This window comes from Bos indicus x Bos taurus, chromosome 18 (assembly GCF_003369695.1).
Source record: "Bos indicus x Bos taurus breed Angus x Brahman F1 hybrid chromosome 18, Bos_hybrid_MaternalHap_v2.0, whole genome shotgun sequence".
Taxonomy (NCBI): Eukaryota; Metazoa; Chordata; class Mammalia; order Artiodactyla; family Bovidae; genus Bos; species Bos indicus x Bos taurus.
Genome location: NC_040093.1, coordinates 25893621 through 25917774, shown reverse-complemented (window position 1 = coordinate 25917774; position 24154 = coordinate 25893621). Strand labels below are relative to the sequence as shown.

General features: G+C 38.6%; 1 protein-coding gene across 1 annotated transcript in view; it reads left to right on the top strand.

The window, feature by feature from the left end:
* Positions 1–24154, top strand: part of HYDIN (HYDIN, axonemal central pair apparatus protein) — a 347261-nt gene that overhangs the window by 117363 nt on the left and 205744 nt on the right. Inside the window, 2 exon segments of the mRNA XM_027516055.1 lie at positions 10313–10431; positions 15000–15223. Of these exon segments, the coding sequence (XP_027371856.1) occupies positions 10313–10431; positions 15000–15223 (343 nt within the window).

The following is a 24154-nucleotide window of genomic DNA, read 5'->3' as shown; positions in this document are numbered from 1 at the left end:
ACCTCATTGTCCGTTTTCACTCCGTGCATCCCAAGAGAAACATCTGAGTTTTTAGCACAACTTGGGACTTCTGAGGTTTATCCTAATTAAACTAAAGAATGGAGGTTTAGGAAAGAGAAAGTTAAATTACTGAAGTCATTAACGGTTGGGGGTTTTCAGAGTTTTGGTGGCTCAGTGATAAAGAATCCTCCCGCCAATGCGGGAAACATGGGTTTGAACCCTGTGACAGGAAGATCCCCTGGAGAAAGAAATGGCAACTCACTCCAGTTTTCTTTCCTGGAAAATCCCATGGACAGAGGAGCAGGCGGGCTATAGTGCAGGGGGGCGTGAAAGAGTCGGACATGACTGAGTGGCTAACACTCTCACTTTGGCTTTCATGTGAGTGATGTGCTATATAGTTGTAAGTTGGCTTTCTCAAAACTCATCGGATTGCACCCTGATGATAATATAAGGTGCATTATTCCTATGAATGCGAAATTATTTTCTTAATCAGCTACTTTAAATTACATTTTCAGCTATCAAATATTTCAAACATAAAGAAAAATACAGAGAATAATATACCAGTATCATCTTTTATACTTACCCAAATTTAAGAAAGCTTGAACAAATAGAAATGCTCATGATTTTGGTCAGGAAAATCAACAGTATAAATAAATCAGTTCTCCCTGTAAATGCAATGTGATCCCAGTGATAATATCAGTAAGGTGTTTTATTTTGTTTTAATTAGGTTCATTCTAAAACTCCTTTAGGGAAGAAATAAATTCCTCATTGCCTAGAAAATTCTACAGAAATAATGTGGGAGGACTAGCTACACTATACATTGAAGCTTATTTAAAACCTATAGTAAATACAATTGTATGGTTCATAAACATGAAGAGAAGGTAACCATCAAATCAATGTTTATTTTTATTTTCATCCTTATTAATCATCATCAGTAATAGCAGCATGTCCCAATCCCCTAAAATCCTATCCTCCCCCAAATCCATATGTCCCAGTGTCCTATGTGAGCAAAATAAAAACTGTCATTTGCTTAAGTCACTTTGCTCTTTTTATGATTCGTAACAGACTACCCTCAATTTAGTGGTTTAAAACAACTAGCAATCACTTATTTTGCTCATAGATCTGTGATTTGGGATTCAACAAGGGCAGCACTATTTGCTCCACATGAGGACAACTCGGCAAGCTTGAAAGTAGAGGCTGATAGCATTTTTTAGCTCATCCATATCTGGCACTTGATCCTAGCTGTTGGCAGGGCCCTCACCAGGTTCTGTTTGCTGCAAGCCCTGTTGTGGCCTCTCCATGTGGCTGCTTGCTTCCTTGTGGCGTGAACAGTGGACTCAGTTGTTGAGATGAGAAATCTCCTGCAGTCCAATTGTCATTTCTTTCGGTTATCTGTCTTTTTTTATTAGATTAACATTAAGAATTACTTTACGCTTTGGTGTTCTACAATTTCACCTAAATGGGTTAACCTTTATTTATCCGACTTCAAATTTGGTATGCTTCTTTAATATAAGTACCTTTCATCAATTCTGGAAAATTCTCAGCAGTTATCTCTTCAGTGTTTTCATCTCATTATCTCAGTTTTCTCCTTCTGGAAATTCTTTTGTATATATGTCTTTCCCATGGAATTAAAAAAATCTTTTCACTTCTCCTTTATATTTTTTTTTTTCTTTTTGCCCCCTGCAATGAAAGCACAGAGTTTTAACCACTGGATCATCAGGGAAGTCCCTCCTTTACATTTTTTCCTTGTGTAATACATTCTGGGTTTTCTCTAAGATTTTTCTTCCAGTTTACTCTTCAGCTATTTCTACTCCATTTATTTAGTTTTTATTTCATCAGTTTGGCTTTTCAGTTTTAGAAGTTCTATTTGGTTTTAATACTTTGATTTATCTGCTTCACATGGTTTCTATTTCTTCATCTACACTTTAAAGATTTTGAGAATGCTGCATGTTAGACTTTTCTATTATCTCAAACTTTTGGAATACTAATTTACATGTTTGTGGTAACCACTGCTTTCCCCCATATTGAACTGATTCTTCAGATGACTTGAAACATAGGTGTTGTTAGCTCATCTTTAGCATGTGCTGTGGAATGAATGTTTGTGTCCCTACCCCCTCACTCCCAAATTCATATTTTGAAATATAGTACTCAATGTGATGGTAACTGGAGGGTAGTACCTTTGGATGTAATTAGGACATGAGGGCAGACTCTTCATGAATGTGGTTAGTGCTGTTTATAAAAGAGACCCCAGAAAGCTCCCTTGTCCCTTCTTCCATGTGAGTGAGAAGATAGCATCTGTGAACCAGGAAGCAAGCTCTCACCATACGCTGAATCTGCCAGTACCTTGATCTTGGACTTCCCAGCCTCCAGCACTGTGAGAAATAAATGTTTGTTGTTTAACCCTCACAGTATTTTATTATAGCAACCTAAACGAACTTAGCACAGCATAAGTACTAGATCATGAATGGTCCTTCAAAACAATTTTTTATTTCTTCAAGACCTTGCAACTTTTATTTTCTCAGCTTCTAATTCTTTCACTTATGTTGCTGTTTGGTTGCCCAGTTGTGTCCAACTCTGCAACCCCATGGCACACCAGGCCTCCCTGTCCCTCTCCATCTCCTGAAGTTTGCCCAAGTCATGTCCATTGCATTGGTGATGCCATCCAGCCATCTCATCCTCTAATGCCCTCTTCTCCTTCTGCACTCAATCTTTCACCTATCAGTTCAGTTCAGTTGGTCAGTCATGTCCAACTCTTTGCGACCCCATGAACTGCAGCACGCCAGGCTTCCCTGTCCATCACCAACTCCCGGGGTTATTCAAACTCATGTCCATCGAGTTGGTGATGCCATCCAATCATCTCATCTTCTGTCATCCCCTTCTCCTCCCACCTTCAATCTTTCCCAGCATCAGGGTCTTTTCAAATGAGTCAGTTCTTCACATCTCGTGGCCGAAGTATTAGAATTTCAGCTTCAGCATCAGTCCTTTCATCTATAATAAAGTGTAGATTTGGATCCTGTATCTATACATGGGACTTTGAGTTCTAGCGGGGGTGTCTTTCCCTTATTCAGACTGCAGGGTAGAGGACAGACTTCATCACTGCCTCCCTAGCCCTATAGGTAGAATTTTTCTAGTTGCCTTTTTGGAAAGAGGCATCCTTTCCAAGGTCCTGGACTTATGCAAGGATCTAAGTTCAGTTCCTCATTCCCAGATAGGAGCATAGCCATATGCCCTGTTTCTGTGAGGGTACTTAAACTGAAGCCATTACATCATAAGATTGTATATACTTTACAAATCTCTGAGTTCTTTTTTTAATTTCTGAAAGTGAAAATGAAAATCGATTACTAAGTCATGTCCGACTCTTTGATGACCCCATAAACTAGCCTGCCAGGCTCCTCTGTCTGTGGGATTTCCCAGGCAAGAATACTGGAGTGGGTTACCATTTCCTTTTCCAGGGGATCTTCCTAACCCAGGGATCAAACCCAGGTCTCCTGCTTGGCACATGAATTTTTTATTTCTAGCACCTGATAAATTCTTCCTTTTTTTTTAAGACTTGGATAAATATTAAAGCTACATGTCTGTCACACTTTTAATAAGTTCTTTTTGTATTTAAAGTGAAAGGATGTGCTGAGTCAGCTTACTCTGCCCTGTTGTCAGAAGTTAATGTAGTTAACCGTGTTTATATATTTCTTGAGGTAGCGTTCTTAGAGAATCTTCATTGAATAACTCTGGCTGCTCATTAAAAATGTGGGTTCTTGGGTTTCATCTATGTTTATTACATCGAAATCTGGAGATGGTGCTAGAGAGCATCTGTTTTATTGTGGACTAAAAAATAAGTGTGTAGCAAAGTTGCAGGGAATGATTTATATAGAGAGAAATCAATTGTGTTTCTAGACAGAGAACAATGGGAAATTGAATTTTTAAAAAGGCAATATTACTTACAAAGCATTAATAAATACAAATTACTTAAAGATAAACTTGACAAAAGATGTGGAAAACTATAAAACATTGCTGAGAGAAATTAAAGACAAAACTGAATGAAGAACTGTACCTTGTTAATATAGGTAAATTAAATATTAAGATGTCATTTTTCTCCAAAATTCATTTATAGATTCAATACAATTCAAATTAAGACCCAAGTTGCTTTTTTTTTTTGATAGAAATTGACAAACTTATTTTCAAATTCAAATGGAAATGCAAAGAATTTAGAATTGTACCAAAACAACTTTGGGATAGAAGAATAAAATTGAAAGGCTAAGCTATGATAATCAGGATAGACACTTCCTAGGTGGCTCATTGGTAAAGAATCCACCTGCCAATGCAGGATGCACAGTAGATGCAAGTTTGATCCCTGGGTTGGGAAGATTCTCTGAAGGAGGAATGGCAACCAGTATTCTTGTCTTTCAAATTCCATGGACTGACCCTTGTGGGTTACAGTCCATGGGGTCGCAAAGAGTTGGACATGCCTAAGTGACTGAGCATATACACAGTCAAGATAATCCAGGATAATATCCCCATCTCAAAATTCCTAATCACATCTTTTGTCATGTACGATAGTATTCACCCTTTTGTGGTATGAGGTAATATTTATAGGTTCCAGGAATTAGGACGTGGTTATCTTCGGGGCCATTATTTGGCTACCACAGATCCTATGTTGCTGCCCAGTTGTTTTAGCTCTTTATACTGTGTAGTCCATCTTTCCTACTGATTCTAGCACCTGCTGTGTCATAAGTCAAATTTACATATATGTGTGCATTTATTCTGAATTTTGTATTCTGTCTCCTCAGTTATTTTGCACTTTTTGCCCAATACCACACTGTTAATTACAATGTATTTATAATAGATTTTAGTATATGAAAGGGCAAGTCCTCATATACTAAAATGTCCCCTCACTTTGTGTTTCTTTAGAAATGTCTTGGTTAATATTGGCCCTTTAATTTTTACACTTAAATTTTATAAAGAACCATCAAATTATACCTACTGGCATTTTGTTTAGTAGCACATTAAAATTATAGACTTAGATCAGTTGGAGAAAACTTGACAATTTTATAACATTGAGTCTTCTCTTCAAAACATAACCTAGTTCTCCATTTATTTAGATCTTTCTTAATATCTTTCAGTAAAGTTTAACAATTTGTTCCTTGAAGGTCTTAAGTATATTTTATTAGATTTATTCCTAGGTACTTTATATTTTTGTTGCTATTTTAAACAATATCTTGAAAGTTAATTTTTGACTGTTGCCCTCTGTAGAAATGCAGTTGATTTTTGTATATTAATTTGGTAACCATTAATCTTACTGTGTCTTATTAATTTTAAAAAATGTTTATAGATTCTTTAGGATTTTTCAGGTAAGATCATCCTAAAATGTTAGTAATGATGATTTGTTCTTTCTGTTTATACATTTCCCCCCTTTTTCTTGTCTCATTGCATAAGAATGGAGCTCAAGTATCATATTGAACATCTAGTATATCTTAGATGGCAGGTTTTTGAAAGCCCATGGTTACATTTTCTGGTGTTTGATACAATGTAGTCTAGTACATTCACAGATTTTAGGGCCAGGAAAGAGATTTTATAGCACATCTCCCTGCTTCTTACCTGTGAAACCAGGACACTATAATCATAAATGAGAAGCTTCCCTATTTTAAAAATATTGTAATATTTTGATCTTCTGTTAAGGAATCTGTCCTTAGAGCTTTCTAGTTCCTGCAGGCTTGTCCACCTTGCTGCCTTTTACCAAAACAAGAAAAATCCCTGCTTCGAAAATCTTGTGGAAATGTAGCATTTGTAATGTAACACTAAAATTTAAATTATCTCTTGCAAATGCAAGTCTGGGTATTACTTTACTCCTGTTCTGCTCTGGGTTAGGGAAATGGCTAGCTACAAATAAGACAGTCACCTTTGAAGTAATTAATAATTCCCAAAGAAACATTGGCTCACTGCTTTCTTATAACACCTCTCCTCTTTTTTTTTTTTAAAGGAAGGCAGTCAAGGTAACAGATTGGGAAAGCTTTAAGCCTGACAATAATGAATAGGCTTGCAGTTTATTCCACAATACATTTGAAGTTCTCTTTCTTTGCCATTCTGAAAGTTGGATCTCTGTCAAAATACTTTTCTCTTGACCAGGGAGTCTGAATCACTGCCTTCACAACAGGTTTGAAGATTAAAAGTCTAAAATACTGAAGTGGGGTAATAAGGTTTGGGCTCTCTGAAAGTTTTACTGATGTTCTTGAGTGTTGTCAAGCTGGCACCTGATCTGTACTTCCAGGGATCACATGGATTGGGGGAACCCTTTGAATAAATCAACTGTCCCAAATGTTACTAAGAGTGCTCTTGTTTCTTGTAATCAAAGCAGTCCTTGCCTAATGACCACTGTGTTGCCAAGCACTAGAGGGGACAGAGACGAATGTGTGTGGGCATGTGTGTATGCTCAGTTGTGTCTGACTCCTTGCGACCCCATGGACTGTAGCCCTCCAGGCTCTTCTGTCCATGGCATTTCCCAGGCAATAATACTGGGGTGGGTTCCATTTCCTTCTCTAGGGGATCTTCCTGACCCAGGGACGGAACCCGTGTCTCCTATGGCTCCTGCAATGGCAGCTGGATTCTTTACCACTGTGCCACCTGGGAAGCTCAGAGACAAATATCCTTGTTTTTAAAAGGATAGTCATGGAGAGAAGGTACTAAAGACACAGAACCTAAATAGCAATAGAAGACAATGAAACATAAAATATCACAAGGAGTTATAATAATGATATTTAGTTAATTAATAACCAGTAATATCACTTGGTTGTTCAAAACGTATTTGCTGTAATACTGAAAATTACATCTAATGTAGCATCAAAATTATTTCAGATTTTTAAAATGTTACACGCAGAGCAAATACATAATTTTTCCTTAAATGGCTTGAAATTATAGTGGTATAAGGAAAGCCTATTAAATTATCAAATATTTAGAGCATTGATTTTTGAGGGAGAACATGGAGAGACAGAAACTATTCAACACTGTTAATACTATTGATGTTTATGTGTAAAGTAATGCAACCATTCTGGAAGATAATACAGCCATAACTGTCAAACTATCAAATGTGCATCCTTTTGTTCTGGCATTAAACTTCCAATTGTGGTGAGCTGGGTAATTTATTTTTTTTTTTTTTTTTTTTTTTTTTATATAATCAGTATTATTTTATTTTTTTTTTTTTCTCCAATTTTATTTTATTTTTAAACTTTACATAATTGTATTAGTTTTGCCAAATATCAAAATGAATCCGCCACAGGTATACATGTGTTCCCCATCCCGAACCCTCCTCCCTCCTCCCTCCCCATACCATCCCTCTGGGCCGTCCCAGTGAGCTGGGTAATTTAGATTAACTTCCTCAGTCTCTCTCTCACATGCACACAATCTCAGAGCAACTAAAAGAATAAAAGAACTAGAAAAAATATTTTTTTAAACTTGTTTAGAAATCAAAAGAGAGCTGCCAAGACACTGAAGGATTTGCAGGCCAAGATCCATGAGAAGAAAGAAACCAAAACAATCAGATCTGGAGGGGTCTCTTTATTCTCAGTGACACTGACTTTTGGGCAGATACTGCACAGACTGAAAAATTAAATGGAGTTAGGAAAGAAAACATAGGAGTTCATGGGATGTTTATGAACCTTGGAAATCGCCCATGCGTAAAGGTGGGAGTCGGTAAAGTGGGGACTAGAAATAAGTCCTTAAAAGAACTAGAGCTCAGCTTTGGATCATTTTTCAGGTGTAGATTTGATTAAGATGCTTCTCCACCAAGGTTCCAAGAGATAATTAATCCCTAATCCAACCAGTCCACCCTAAAGGAGATCAGTCCTGGGTATTCATTGGAGGGACTGATGTTGAAGCTGAAACTCCAATACTTTGGCCACCTGATGCGGAGAGCTGACTCATTTGAAAAGACCCTGATGCTGGGAAAGATTGAGGGCAGGAGGAGAAGGGGATGACAGATGATGAGATGGTTGGATGGCATCACCGACACAATGGACATGGGTTTGGGTAGACTCCGGAACTTGGTGATGGACAGGGAGGCCTGGCGTGCTGTGGTTCATGGGGTCACAAAGAGTTGGACACGACTGAGCAACTGAACTGAACTGAATGTTCTAAGGTATCTTTTATATATGAGAAATTTAACTTCTCTTCTGTATGTAGGATGGTCCTCTCTACATACCCTTCTTGGTAGAACTGAGAAAATAGTCACTTCAGTGATTTGGTGCAGGGCTTAATTCTGTCACAGACTCTTGGTGCCAGTGGTTAGATTCGGTTATCTGGGATCACTAATATCCCCTAGTTACCACCCAGTTCCTGGAGGAAGATAACATCTTATTAGGGTTTTGAATTATATCTACAGTTTCTTATGTACACTGACCAGCCAGCCCTCCATCAAAAATAACCAAGTATATAAGGAGGTAACACAAACTGATGGAATATTAAGGTTAACAATGAGAACAAACCCATAGAGAGCCAAGTAATAGAATTTTTCAGACACAGATTTTTTAAAATGTTCTCACTGAGAACATTGAGCAGAGGCCTGGGAACTACAAAAAATCCAATAGAAAGTCTTGCACTGAAAAGCTATGATGACAAATTAAGAACTCAGTAGATGAATTTAATAGCCTGTTAGGTATAGCCAGAGGTAGATTTTGTAAACTGGAAATTAGATAAAATAATGAGTACACTACAGCATGTAAGGACAAAATGCAGAAAAGAGCATAAGAACTGAGGGGAATGGGGCAAAAAGTTTGTGTGTATGTGTGTGTAAAGAAATGGGAAAATGGAGCATAAGCATTATTTGAAGAGTTAATGACTTAAAATTTTTCCAAATTGTTGAAAGATATTCATCCATAGATTCAAGAACAGTAAATCTCACAAAGGATAAATCCTAACCACGAGAATGTTACGGTAAAACTGCAGAAAAACAAAGGAAAAGTGGTCAGAGAAAAGACATATTATCTCAAATGAGCAATAAGACAATCAACTGAATTCTCAACAGAAATGGTAGAAGACAAGAAAGAATAGCATGATGTCTTCAAAGTGCTTAAAGAAAATATAGGAAACTGATCATAAATGTATTCAATGACATTAGTTACACTATATGTTGTAATGAGAAGTTGGAAACCACTTAAATATCCACAGAAGGGACTGGTTAAAAGTATTTAGTACATCTTTAGGTGATGATATGTAAAAATGTTCCAGATGTATTCAGTCAGTTCAGTTCAATCGGTCAGTCATGTCCAACTCTTTGCGACCCCATGAACTGCAGCACGCCAGGCTTCCCTGTCCATCACCAACTCCTGGAGCTTCCTCAAACTCATGTCCATCAAGTCAGTGATGCCATCCAACTATCTCATTCTCTGTCGTCCCCTTCTCCTCCCACCTTCAATCTTTCCCAGCATCAGGGTCTTTTCAAATGAGTCAGTTCTTCGCATCAGGTGGACAAAGTATTGGAGTTTCAGCTTCAGCATTAGTCCTGCCAATGAATATTCAGGACTGATCTCCTTTAGGATTAACTGATTTGATCTCCTTGCAGTCCAAGGGGCTCTCAACAGTCTTCTCCAACACTGCAGTACAAAAGCATCAATTCTTCAGCACTCAGCCTTTTATGGTCTAACTCTCACATCCATACATGACTACTGGAATAACCATAGCTTTGACTAGATGGACCTTTGTAGGCAAAGTAATATCTCTGCTTTTTAATATGCTGTCTGGGTTGGTCATAACTTTCCTTCCAAGGAGTAAGTGTCTTTTAATTTCATGGCTGTAATCACCATCTGCAGTGATTTTGGAGCTCAAGAAAATAAAGTCTGGATTCCATTTCTTCTACATGAAAGAAGCTGCAAAGTGAGGGTCAGATTAGACTCCTGGACTCAGATCTGTTAATGCCCTGGCTCCTTCTAAATCTAGGAAAGATCAGTGTGAACAAGTCTCTTGGAGCCCCATGTCAACTCTCATCTTATGGTCATATTTTAGAGACCATTTCTCTTTGATTTAGAGATACTATTTTCCTTTATAAGAAACTTTATACAGTTAAAATATGGGGTTGAATTAAAAAAAAATTTTCTGCTAAAAGATCAGTCTCACTTTCAATATAAGCTGTCCTCTAAAGTTAAGAAAATAATAGTATTTTTGTTTCTCAAAGATAAGCGAATTATTTAGCATTGGTTAAAATATGTTCCCTCAGTCCATTGCAGGGAGCTGTTGCAATAATCTTGACTGTTTTTGTTAATAAGAAGTTGTGGGTGATCTAGGGTAATAGAGCATCACTTAGGTAATAAAATCTAAATTGTTTTTACAGGTCGAGAGATCCGTCTGCCCCTCCGAATCAAAGGGGAAGGAATGGGACCAAAGATTCATTTCAACTTTGAGTTGCTGGATATTGGAAAAGTTTTTGTTGGCTCTGTACATTGTTATGAGGTAAACATTAGGATTGTTCACTGAGACTCAAAAGTATGTGCTGTTTTTGTTTGATTTTATGTGTTTTTATTGATAGGAAATTTTTGCCATCATATTTTTTTACTGTTACACCTATTTGGACCCCAAATGATCAAACTTCTCTTCATCATCCCAGTCTTACTGAAGGAAGCAATTTTTTCCATCCCTTTCAGCCCTTCTAACTTTACAAAAGGCATCAAATTCATAATTTTATTGATTTTATCAGCATCATTTTATGAATGGCAAAGGGGGACACCATAAATATTATGCATCTCCCTATCTGTTTAATTCTTGTTCTCTGACAACATAAATCCTACAGATCAGAGAATGGAGGACCTTTTACATTTTCCAGAATGTCCTAATGAGGATAGCTATTTTCACACTTCAGGGTTTTCTCTAATTTAAAATTTTAATTTAATTTTCTCTGATTTAAAAACCAATCATCCTGATTCCTGGAAGCAATCTCCCTGTTTTGTCTTTCCAATTAAATAGAAAATGATTTTTTTACATGGTGTTCCCATGGGTTCATGAGGATCAAAATTACTGCAGTGTCACTTCATCATTAAATTCGTGTCTAGGACATTTGTTTACACTATATAAAACTATAACCTAGAAAGGTTATTGTAGAAAGATTCCTAAATTGTGTTTATATTTGTATGGATGTAAAAACAAAAGCCTTCACTTAGTGAGAGACAAACAGGCATCAGGTTCCATGCTTAATTATGTGTGATGGCTACATATGCGTGTGTCGTTTCTAATTTTTATGTACTGTTTTATAAATGAGAAATATGAGGCACATAGCAGTTAATTCAGCATTCTCACCCTTCAGGTGTGTGGACCACACATGTATGAGTTCTCTTGGTCCTCACAATACCCATATGAAGTAGATACAATGACTGTTCCCATTTTATAGCTGAGGCAGGTAGATAAGGTAATGCTACATACTACAACAAACAAATACAATAACATATCTATTTTGTTCCTAACATAAAGTCCCAGACAAACTTGCTCATCAGCAGAGGGCTCTCCTCCTGCAGAGGATCAGGAACTCAGCCTCCTTCTGTCTCATGGCTCTGCCCGCCTTGCCCCTCACATGTGACTTGCAAGATTGCGATCTCACATGTATCACACTGACAGTAGAAGAAAGAGCATGGAGGGATGCGCACACGAGGTTTTTATAGGAGGCAGCACCAGCAGTGGCACGTATCACTTTTGTTCACATTCTATTAGGGTCTGTGACTGCAAGGGTGACTGGGAAATGTAGTCTAGCGTAGGCACAGGAAGAAGAGGATATGGGTCCAGTGAGCAGCCAACTTGACTCTGCCACATTTGTTAAGTAACTTGGCAAGGTCACATAGCTTGGAAATGTTAGTGAGCAGTGAGTGACTAGGGCCCTACATCCTGGGGGAAGAGAAGGCCCTTTGCTGGCTTGTCCATCTCTTGGCATCTCATTGTGGGCAAATCCAGTCTACAGGCAACTCACCTCTCAGCCCAGCCTAATCTGGCATGGAAGGTAAGTGCTCAGCTGATGTTGAGAGCTTCCTGCTATGTCATTTGTCATCACATTCATCAGAGTTAAGGATAGCCCAAATGGGATGATTTGAAAGGTAAATAGAGATGTTAATGTCATGTTGACGTGGAATATACCTAAGAGCACACGTTAAATGAAGTGATCAGTTGCGTGACTGTCATAAAATGAAAAGTGGCACACCCACCATGTTGCATTGTGCTGTATTGCATTCTGAAAATAGTCCCTTAAAGGGAAACAGGTATGAATTCTTATTGAATTGATATTCTGCCTGTAGTTTATCCAGAATAAATTTCACTTATACCTTACAGACTGTGTCTTATAGATGCTGCAGCAGAAAAGAACATTTAGTTCTGATGCAAAATGGGTAGGGTTTGCCTGAATATAATAATAATTTCTTACAAATCTTAAGAGAAGTGTACTTGAGCCCGTCACTTCCCACCCTCCCACATTTGAACAGTAACAAACCACAGCCAGCTAAATAAGTGTTAAATGAAGTGTAGCATTAAACTGGACAGTTTTGAGAGCTGTGCAGTGCCAGAGAAGGACATGGTAAGGTGCTTCTTATAGGAATATTTTGCACACACTGCATATTTAATGCTGATGCCTCATTGCATCTCTGTTTCAATTTATTACATTACCTACTTGAGACAGATTTGAATAACTAGCTATTGCTCTTAGTCATTGCTGAGCTTAGCAGATACATAAAGAATAATCCCCAAGCGTACACACTGTTCCCCAGTGTAATTAGAAGAAAAACAAATGAGAGGTGAAATTCTTCTACAAATTTCCCCCTCTCCAAGGAGTTGGACTACAGGGTAAGAGCATTACTAGTAATCAGAAGATGTCAGATTTGTGCGACCAAACAAGTTCCTGGATTCCGTATATATAAGGAGTTTCTGGTTTGTCAGGTGGGAGAAGAATGAAACGCATATTCTTGAAAATAGAGTTGCCCCCTTATAGAAAATCTGAGTAAGACAACAGAAAAGGCAGTCCTTGCACCAGCTCAGAGAGGAGAACAAAGGTCCTTCAAGTTACCACCAGTACCTTTGAGTTGCCTTCAAGTTACCACTAGTACATATCAGTTGCATCTTTTTTTTAAATTTTATTTTATTTTTAAACTTTACAAATTGTATTAGTTTTGAAGCACAGATAAATATTAAACCCATTCGGCTCAACACTGGGTATATAAATATCAATCACTGTCCTTTGTGAACACTCATGGCCATTCACTAGTCTAAAAGTAATTTAATAAATTTCATTTTCATAGCAATCTGAGAAGTTAGTAGTACTTATATTTTACAGATAGGAAAATAGGCACAGAGGCGCCAAGCAGTTCTGCACGGTCACACAGCTTGTAAAGTCAGTGGAAAAGCTAGGATTTGAACCCAGACATTTGGCTTCTGAGACCATGATCATAATCACTTTTCTACATGGTCTTTTTAAAAGGAGTAAAGAATAAAACGTGGTTCCTATGACCAAGGAACTTAGAACAAGGGAAATGGGAAATAAATGTAAAAAGATGAGTAACATCAAGTAACAGGTATCTTTTGGTGAATCATCCATCTTCTCTTGGCAGGAGCAGTTTCTTCCTTTGCAAGAGCCCCTGTCTCTATCCTACTTATGCTCTTGATTCCTTCTTCTCTGCTCCTCAGGAGGCAGCCTAATCTAGTGGACCCCCTACACCCACCTAAGTCCTATTACCTCGGTTACCTAGTCCCCTTTTCTTATTACCACATCAAACATCTAGTCTGGGCCTTGAGTGCATTATCTCATTCAATAATATAAATAGTCTAGAGCTCCTCTACCATACCTTCCTACAGCTTTGCCATCCCCATTTTCTCTTTTTACCACTAATGTGAAAACAGCAATCTGGAACAGTCAACCACTATTTCCTCTTCACCTGCGCACTCCCTAAACATTTGTACTCTGGATTCCACAATCACGCTCTTTTGGAATTACTTTCTTCTCTGAGGGCAGGGATGGCCTAATTAAAAGTAAAATATCTGTAGCATTTTCTCAAAGCTTATTCTCCTTGACCTCTGTCCACATTCAACCTCTTTTGGAAATTCTCTCTTGGCTTGCTTCGTTCCTGACATGCCTCACATACCTTTTTGAATCTTTCTTCATTATCTCCTCTTTTTTTTTTCCTCCAGTGTTTGAGTGTAGGTTGAGGGCACTTTCTACATAGAGAGAATGGCTGTTCACTTGCTCAGGTGTAAACACTGGCAAGGAATGGAGACTGTGTTCTAGAAGTCCAGGAATAGAACCGTGTGGCAATACTACAGGCTCACGGCAGCACCTGTGGCAAGTGGCAGCAGGAGCAGTGGACAGAGCCAGCGTAGAGGCCTCTAAATGCCAAGCATGAGCTTTTACACACACACCTAGTGTGCAATCAAATATGGGCAAATTGGTTCCAGAAACTGATATAAAGGAAAAAAACTCCTCTGTAGTAAAACAGTAGCTTGCATAAGCATCCCCAAACAGTTATCCCTCCGTTAGAGTTTGAGATGAAAATATCACAATAGAATGAAATCTAATGGTGCAACAAAGAGAACCTTTGCAATCTGGAATCCACAATTATACCTCATCTACATTATTCAAGCTACATTATAAAGATAGGCTTAGATAGCTCTTGCTCCTCTATTCTGACTTGATTTTTACTTTTCAGCATGTCACTTAATCCCAGCCTTCTCATGTGTATAAGAGAAAGACCTACCTTCCCTTGATAATTTCATGGATAGAATAAAAGGTATTTGAAGGTTCTTCTTCAGTAGATGTGATTATGATCAGTCTTTATAGCATAAGTATAATACGTATGACTAACTCCATTTTAAAGAGATAAAAACACAAAATTATTTTCTGGCTTGGGACTCCTGTCTTTAAACAGAACACTGTTCATTTTTCCCCTGAAGTTTTTCTTTGGAGCTGTCTTCCTGCAGCTGTCTCTGTGTTGGTGCTTATATGAAAATAAATCGGAGTCCCGTTGCCTACTTTTTTCATTCCTGTCTTTTTGATACAGGCAGTGCTATCCAACAAAGGCAGCATTGATGCCCTCTTCAATGTGATCCCTCCAGTTTCACCTCTGGGGGCCTGCTTTGTTTTCAGTCCCAAAGAAGGCATCATCGAACCAAGCGGAGTCCAGGCTGTCCAGATCTCCTTCAGTTCTGCCATCCTAGGGCACTTTGAAGAAGAGTTCCTGGTCAGTGTGAATGGGTCACCTGAGCCTGTGAAATTGACCATTAGGTAAGTTGCTTCTACAAGTAATATGGAAACTGAAGTTTTTACCTACTGCTTTCTTAAACTTCGAAACTAGATCACTTCACCCATTAATGGAGAATTACTAGGTTGACAGAATGTTTATTTTTTGTTAATAACACTATTGATACCTATCTGAAAATAACAATACGACTCCCTACTGATTACTTTTTAAAATACAGGCACAAACATAAAATGGAAAAATAAAATCCTCTCATAAAATTATTTTAAAAACCAGAACTAGATCATGTCTTGAATATCCATATCTGTCTTTGTTGATATGAATACGTCAATATATAAGGGAGTTTTAAATTTCTACCAGTGTTTCTCTAGTAGACATGTATGACTTCTTGTAACATGGATGCAGTTGCTCTTTTGGAATCTAGTTTTTCTTTAAATTATAACCTTATAAAATAAAGACTTAAATTAGTTTCTGCTTACTTTCTCTGTTTTAGTATGTTTAGGGAAAGTAAGTTACTAACACTTGGATAAAATCATCTTCTATGACTAAGCTTTGGCTGTTACCCTATTAATAGTTTCTCCAAACTTTCATCTTTTGTTTTTGTCCCCATCTTTTGTTTTTATTTTAAGGAAATTATTTAAATGGTCTTACGTCTAATGCCGCCAGAAATTATAAAATCTACTTATAGTGTCAGTCAGTCAGTGCAAGACACTTGCAACTTTTGTGCTAGACATCTTTTGATCCCTTCCCTGGCTGCTCTGTTTGTCTTCAGGTTTTAAGGAGTTTTCTGTGACCAGCCCATTGGCAGACCTATAACTTTGGTTCCTGGTGCTTTAGAAGTTCATGTCTTCAGAATAGATTGCAGATTCGATTTGGATTCCCACAGCAACAGGTTGTTAATTAGTTGATAGTCTCTCTTATTTTGGTTCAGTAGCCTAGCAGTGAGAAGGCAATGGCAACCCACTCCAGTACTCTTGGCTGGAAAATCCCATGGACAGAGGAGCCTGGTAGGCTGAAGTCCATGGGGTCGCTAAGAGTCAGAGTGACTTCACTTTCACTTTTCACTTTCATGCATTGGAGAAGGAAATGGCAACTGACTTCAGTGTTCTTGCCTGGAGAATCCAAGGGACAGGGGAGCCTGGTGGGCTGCCAACTGTGGGGTCGCACAGAGTCAGACATGACTGAAGCGACTTAGCAGCAGCAGCAGCCTAGCAGGACCTCACTCCATCTACAGCTGAGGTCTCTCCCTTGGGGTCTAGAGATGACATAGAAAAGAGACAAGCACATTTCTGAGGCCTGAATGATCCTAGGAAAACTTATTGATTTTAAGATACCTACTGAAAATGTAGAATCTTAAGATTGACTTGAAGGTGATTACCATTTCTTCTCAATTCTTTCACCTAACTATCTCTGTTATAGGGTGCATTACATTCTCTCAAAATTCGTATGTTGAAGTCCTAACACCCAGTACTTTACAATGTGACTGCACTTGGAGATAAGACTTTTAAAGAAGTAATTAAGGAAAAATGAGGTCATATGAATGGGCCTTAATCTAATATGAATGATGTCCTTGTCAGAAGAGGACATTAGGACAGATACACAAATAGGAAAAGACTGTGGGAAGACACGGGGAGAAGGTACCCATTTGTGAGCAAAAGAGAAAGTTCCTCATAAGAAACCAACCCTGCCAACACATTGATCTTGGACTTCCAGCCCACAGAACTATGAGGAAATAAATATGGACACAGTTAACAACAGATCCCAAAAATACATGAAGCAGCAGCTTACATAATGGAAGAGAGAAATAGGTAATTGAACAGTAATAAATGGAGATGTCACTACCCTACTTTCAATAATGGATAGAACAGCTCTCCAGAATATCTTAATAGAAGAGTTGAATAATACCGTAAACCAACTAGACCTAAGAGACACCTGCAGAGCTCGCCACCCAACAGGTACACTTGGAGCATTTTCCAGAATAGACCATGAATGAAGCCATAAAACAACTCTCAATAAATTTTAATAATTTGAATCATGCAGAGTGTGTTCCTCAACTAGAAAGGAATAAAATGAAAAATCAAAAGTAGAAGAAAATGTAGAGAATTTACAAATATGTGGAAATTAAAAAACACTCCTAAATTACCAATAGGTCAAAGAAAAAAATTACAAAATACTTTGAGATAAATGAAAGCAGAACAGAGTACCAAAACTTATGAGATGTGGTAAAAGTAGTGCTTTGAGGGAAATTGATAGCTGTGAGTGCCTGTATTTAAAAAGAAAAAAGATCTCAAATCAATAACCTAAATTTCTACCTTATGAAACTTGAAAAAGAAGAGCTAACTAAAGCCAAAGCAAGCACAAGGAAGGAAATAATAAAGATTAGAGTGGAAATTAATGAAATAAAAAAGAAAAACAATAGAGAAAAAATAAAACTGAAAGTTGCTTTTGTTTAACATTGTATTGAAAGTTCTATCCAAGGCAATTAGACAAGAAAAAGAAATAAAAGACTTTCAGATTGAAAAGGAAGAAGTAAAACTCTCTTTGCAGATGATGTGATTTTATATGTAGAATATTCTAAGGATTCCACCAAAAAGCTATAGAGCTAGCAATTGAGTTCAGAAAAATTACACAATATAGGCTCATATAAAAAAATCAATTCTATTTCTGGAGAGCAGCAATAAAAATTCAAAAATGAAATTAAGAAAATTCCTCTTACAATAGTTAAAAGAATATCAGTTCAGTTCAGTTCAGTTGCTCAGTCGTGTCCGACTCTTTGTGACTCCATGAATCACAGCACGCCAGGCCTCCCTGTCCATCACCAACTCCCAGAGTTTACCCAAACTCATGAGTCAGTGATGCCATCCATCCATCTCATCTTCTGTCATCCCCTTCTCCTCCTGCCCCCAATCCCTCCCAGCATCAGGGTCTTTTCAAATGAGTCAACTTTTTGCATGAGGTGCCTGAAGTATTGGAGTTTTGGCCTCAGCATCAGTCCTTCCAGTGAACACCCAGGACTTATCTCCTTTAGGATGGACTGGTTGGATCTCCTTGCAGTCCAAGGGACTCTCAAGAGTCTTCTCCAACACCACAGTTCAAAAGCATCAATTCTTTGGTGCTCAGCTTTCTTCACAGTCCAACTCTCACATCCATTCTTGACCACTGGAAAAACCATAGCCTTGACTAGACAGACCTTTGTTGGCAAAGTAATGTCTCTGCTGAATTTGGTAATAAGGAGTTCATGATCTGAGCCACAGTCAGCTCCTGGTCTTGTTTCTGTTGACTATATAGAGCTTCTCCATCTTTGGCTGCAAAGAACATAATCAATCTGATTTTGGTGTTGACCATCTGGTGATGTCCATGTGTAGAGTCTTCTCTTGTGTTGTTGGAAGAGGGTGTTTGCTATGACCAGTGCATTTTCTTGGCAAAACTCTATTAGTCTTTGCCCTGCTTCATTCCGTGTTCCAAGGCCAAATTTGCCTGTTACTCCAGGTGTTTCTTGACTTCCTACTTTTGCATTCCAGTCCCCTATAATGAAAAGGACACCTTTTTTGGGTGTTAGTTCTAAAAGGTCTTGTGGGTCTTCATAGAACCGTTCAACTTCAGCTTCATCAGCATTACTGGTTGGGGCATAGACTTTGATTACCGTGATAGTGAATGGTTTGCCTTGGAAACGAACAGAGATCATTCTGTCGTTTTTGAGATTGCATCCAAGTACTGCATTTTGGACTCTTGTTGACCATGATGGCCACTCCATTTCTTCTGAGGGATTCCTGCCTGCAGTAATAGATATAATGGTCATCTGAGTTAAATTCACCCATTCCAGTCCATTTGAGTTCGCTGATTCCTAGAATGTCGACATTCACTCTTACCATCTCTTGTTTGACCACTTCCAATTTGCCTTGATTCATGGACCTGACATTCCAGGTTCCTATGCAATATTGCTCTTTACAGCATTGGACCTCACTTCTATCACCAGTCACATGCACAGCTGGGTATTGTTTTTGCTTTGGTTCCATCCCTTCATTCTTTCTGGAGTTTTTTCTCCACTGATCTCCAGTAGCATATTGGGCACCTACTGACCTGGGGAGTTCCTTTTTCAGTATCCTATCATTTTGCCTTTTCATACTGTTCATGGGGTTCTCAAGGCAAGAATACTGAAGTGGTTTGCCATTCCCTTCTCCAGTGGACCACATTCTGTCAGACCTCTCCACCATGACCCGCCCGTCTTGCGTTGCCCCACGGGCATGGCTTAGTTTCATTGAGTTAGACAAGGCTGTGGTCCTAGTGTGATTAGATTGACTAGTTTTCTGTGAGTATGGTTTCAGTGTGTCTGCCCGCTGATGCCCTCTTGCAACACCTACCATCTTACTTGGGTTTCTCTTACCTTGGACATGGGAAGTAGGGAAAATCACTAGACCATTCAGGAATGACCTAAATCAAATCCCTTATACATTGGAAGTGAGAAATAGATTTAAGGGCCTAGATCTGTAGAGTGCCTGATGAACTATGAAATGAGGTTTGTGCCATTGTACAGGAGACAGGGATCAAGACCATCCCCAACGAAAAGAAATTCAGAAAAGCAAAATGGCTGTCTGGGGAGGCCTTACAAATAGCTGTGAAAAGAAGAGAAGTGAAAAGCAAAGGAGAAAAGGAAAAATATAAGCATCTGAATGCAGAGTTCCAAAGAATAGCAAGAAGAGATAAGAAAGCCTTCCTCAGCGAGCAATGCAAAGAAATAGAGGAAAACAACAAATGGGAAAGACTAGAGATCTCTTCAAGGAAATTAGAGATACCAAGGGAACATTTCATGCAAAGATGGGCTCGATAAAGGACAGAAATGGTATGGACCTAACAGAAGCAGAAGATATTAAGAAGAGATGGCAAGAATACACAGAAGAACTGTACAAAAAAGATCTGCATGACCAAGATAATCACAATGGTGTGATCACTCACCTAGAGCCAGACATCCTGGAATGTGAAGTCCAGTCGGCCTTAGAAAGCTTCACTACGAACAAAGCTAGTGGAGGTGATGGAATTCCAGTTGAGCTCTTTCAAATCCTGAAAGATGATGCTGTGAAAATGCTGCACTCAAGAGGCCAGCAAATTTGGAAAACTCAGCAGTGGCCACAGGACTGGAAAAGGTCAGTTTTCATTCCAATCCCAAAGAAAGGCAATGCCAAAGACTGCTCAAACTCCTGCACAATTGCACTCATCTCACATGCTAGTAAAGTAGTGCTCAAAATTCTCCAAGCCAGGCTTCAGCAATACATGAACCGTGAACTTCCTGATGTTCAAGCTGGTTTTAGAAAAGGCAGAGGAACCAGAGATCAAATTGCCAACATCTGCTGGATCATGGAAAAAGCAAGAGAGTTCCAGAAAGGCATCTATTTCTGCTTTATTGACTATGCCAAAGCCTTTGACTGTGTGGATCACAATAAACTGTGGAAAATTCTTCAAGAGATGGGAATTCCCAGACCACCTGACCTGCCTCTTGAGAAATCTGTATGCAGGTCAGGAAGCAACAGTTAGAACTGGACATGGAACAACAGACTGGTTCCAAATAGGAAAAGGAGTAGGTCAAGGCTGTATATTGTCACCCTGCTTATTTAACTTATATGCAGAGTACATCATGAGAAACGCTGGGCTGGAAGAAGCACAAGCTGGAATCAAGATTGCCGGGAGAAATATCATTAACCTCAGATATGCAGATGACACCACCCTTATGGCAGAAAGTGAAGAGGAACTCAAAAGCCTCTTGATGAAAGTGAAAGTGGAGAGTGAAAACGTTGGCTTAAAGCTCAACATTTAGAAAACTAAGATCATGGTATCCGGTCCCATCACTTCACGGGAAATAGATGGGGAAACAGTGGAAACAGTGTCAGACTTTTTTGGGCTCCAAAATCACTGCAGATGGTGACTGCAGCCATGAAATTAAAAGACACTTACTCCTTGGAAGGAAAGTTATGACCAACCTAGATAGCATATTCAAAAGCAGAGACATTACTTTGCCAACAAAGGTCCGTCTAGTCAAGGCTATGGTTTTTCCTGTGGTCATGTATGGATGTGAGAGTTGGACTGTGAAGAAGGCTGAGCGCCGAAGAATTGATGCTTTTGAACTGTGGTGTTGGAGAAGACTCTTGAGAGTCCCTTGGACTGCACGGAGATCCAACCAGTCCATTCTGAAGGAGATCAGCCCTGGGATTTCTTTGGAGGGAATGATGCTGAAGCTGAAACTCCAGTACTTTGGCCTCCTCATGCGAAGAATTGATTCATTGGAAAAGACTCTGATGCTGGGAGGGATTGGGGGCAGGAGGAGAAGGGGACAACAGAGGATGAGATGGCTGGATGGCATCACTGACTCAATGGACATGAGTCTGAGTGAACTCTGGGAGTTTGTGATGGACAGGGAGGCCTGGCGTGCTGCGATTCATGGGGTCGCAAAGAGTCGGACACAACTGAGCAACTGAACTGAACTGAATGTCTCTGCTTTTGAATATGCTATCTAGGTTGGTCATAACTTTCCTTCCAAGCAGTAAGTGTCTTTTAATTTCATGACTGCAGTTACCATCTGCAGTGATTTTGGAGCCCCAAAAAGTAAAGTCTGCCACTGTTTCCACTGTTTCCCCATTATTTCCCATGAAGTGATGGGACCGGATACCATGATCTTAGTTTTCTAAATGTTGAGCTTTAAGCCAACTTTTTCACTCTCTTCTTTCACATTCATCAAGAGGCTTTTTAGTTCCTCTTCACTTTTTGCCATAAGGGTGGTGTCATCTGCATATCTGACGTTATTGATATTTCTTGATTCCAATCTTGATTCCAGCTTGTGCTTCCTCCAGCCCAGCATTTCTCATGATGTACTCTGCATAGAAGTTAAATAAGCAGGGTGACAATATACAGCCTTGACCTACTCCTTTTCCTATTTGGAACCAGTCTGTTGTTCCATGTCCAGTTCTAACTGTTGCTTCCTGATCTGCATATAGGTTTAGTTGGGAATAGATGTAACAAAAAAATGTGTTAGACTTGCACATTGAAAACTACAAAAGCTCATCGAAAATGAATTTAAAAGAAGACCTAAATAAGTGACTTAGATTAGAAGACTTAATATTAACCTATGATGGCACAATTTCACAAAGTGATGTATAGATTCAACATGATTCTATCAAAATTCCAGCTGTCCTTTTTGCATAATCGATGAGCTGATATTAAAGTTTATATGGAAAGGCAAGAAATCCAGAATAGCCAAAATAATTTTTTAAAAATACCCTAAATTTGGAGAACTTCTATATCCCATTTCAAAACATACTACAGTTTTGATGCAGTAATCAAGAATGTGTTATACTAGTATTAAGATAGACATGTTGATCAATGGCACAGAATTGAGATTCCAAAAATAAATTCATATGATTATGGTCAGTTTATTTTTATCAAGAGTATCAAGAAAATTCAATGGGAAAAAGGATAGTATTTTCAACAAATGATGCTAGAGCATCTGGATATCTACATTCAAAATAATAAAGCTCCATGGAAACCCCCTCCATCTCACACCATATACAGAATTAATATGCACTTCCCTGGTGGCTAAGACGGTAAAGAATCCACCTGCAATGCAGGACTCCTGGGTTCAATCCCTGGGTCAAGAAGATGCCCTGGAGAAGGGCATGGCAACCCACCCCAGTATTCTTACTCAGATAATCCCATGGACAGAGGAGCCTGGTGGGGTACAGTCTATGGAGTCACAAAAGAGTCGGACATGACTAAGCGACTAACACACACATAGACCAAAGCCCTAAATGTAACAACTAAAACTATAAAACTTTTAAAACGAAACATAGGTGCAAATATACATGACTTTGAGATTAGGCAAAGATTTCTTAAATATGACACCTAAGTATAAGCAATCAAAGGAAAAGTAAGTAAATTAGACTTTATCAGAATTTTTAAATTTTGTGCTTCAAAGGACACTATTAAGAAATGAAAAAAGCAAACTACAAAATGGGAAAAAAATATTTGTAAATCATATATCTGAAAAGGGGCGTCTACCTAAGGTATATACAGGACACTCAATAACCAACAGACAACCCAGTTAAAAATGGGCAAACCATCTGAGCAGACTTTTCTCTAAAAAAGATATGCAAATAACTAATACCATATGAATAGACTCTCAACATCATTAATCATCAAGGAGATGCAAATAGAAACCACATTGAGATACAACTTCATACCTGTGTGGATGGTTATAACTTAAAAATAGAAAACAGCAAGTGTTGTAGAGAAATAAGAAGCCTCATACACTGATGGTGGGAATGTAAAATTTGCAGCCACTTTGGAGCAGTCTGACAGATTTTCAAAGAGGTAAACTTTGAATTACCTTATAATCTAGCAATCCATTCCTAGATACCTACCCAAGAAAAATGAAAATTGAAATCCACACAAAAACTTGCACGTGAATGTTTAACACTGCATTATTCTTAGTAGCCAAAAGGTGAAAATAATCCAAGTGTCTCCCAGCTGATGAATGGATAAATAAAAGATGGTCTATTCACACAATGGAATGTTATTGAGACCATAAAAAGGAATGAGAAAAGAAAGAAGGATGTACCTGCTGCAACATGGTACCTGTTAAATGGGTGAATTTATAGCATAGGAATTATATTTGAATGAGGCTGTTATTTTTTTTTTAATGTCCAAGAGCCTGTAATATTGAATAATACTTCTGTCATTTCATGAGTGAATTTTTTAAATCTCTCCTCTCTTCTCCTAAAGATCCCAAGCATGCACTATGTACTGTCACATGTCACTAGAAGGCAATGGCACCCACTCCAGCACTCTTGCCTGGAAAATCCCATGGATGGAGGAGCCTGGTGGGCTGCAGTCCATGGGGTCGCTAAGAGTCAGACACGACTGAGCGACTTCACTTTCACTTTTCACTTTCATGCATTGGAGAAGGAAATGGC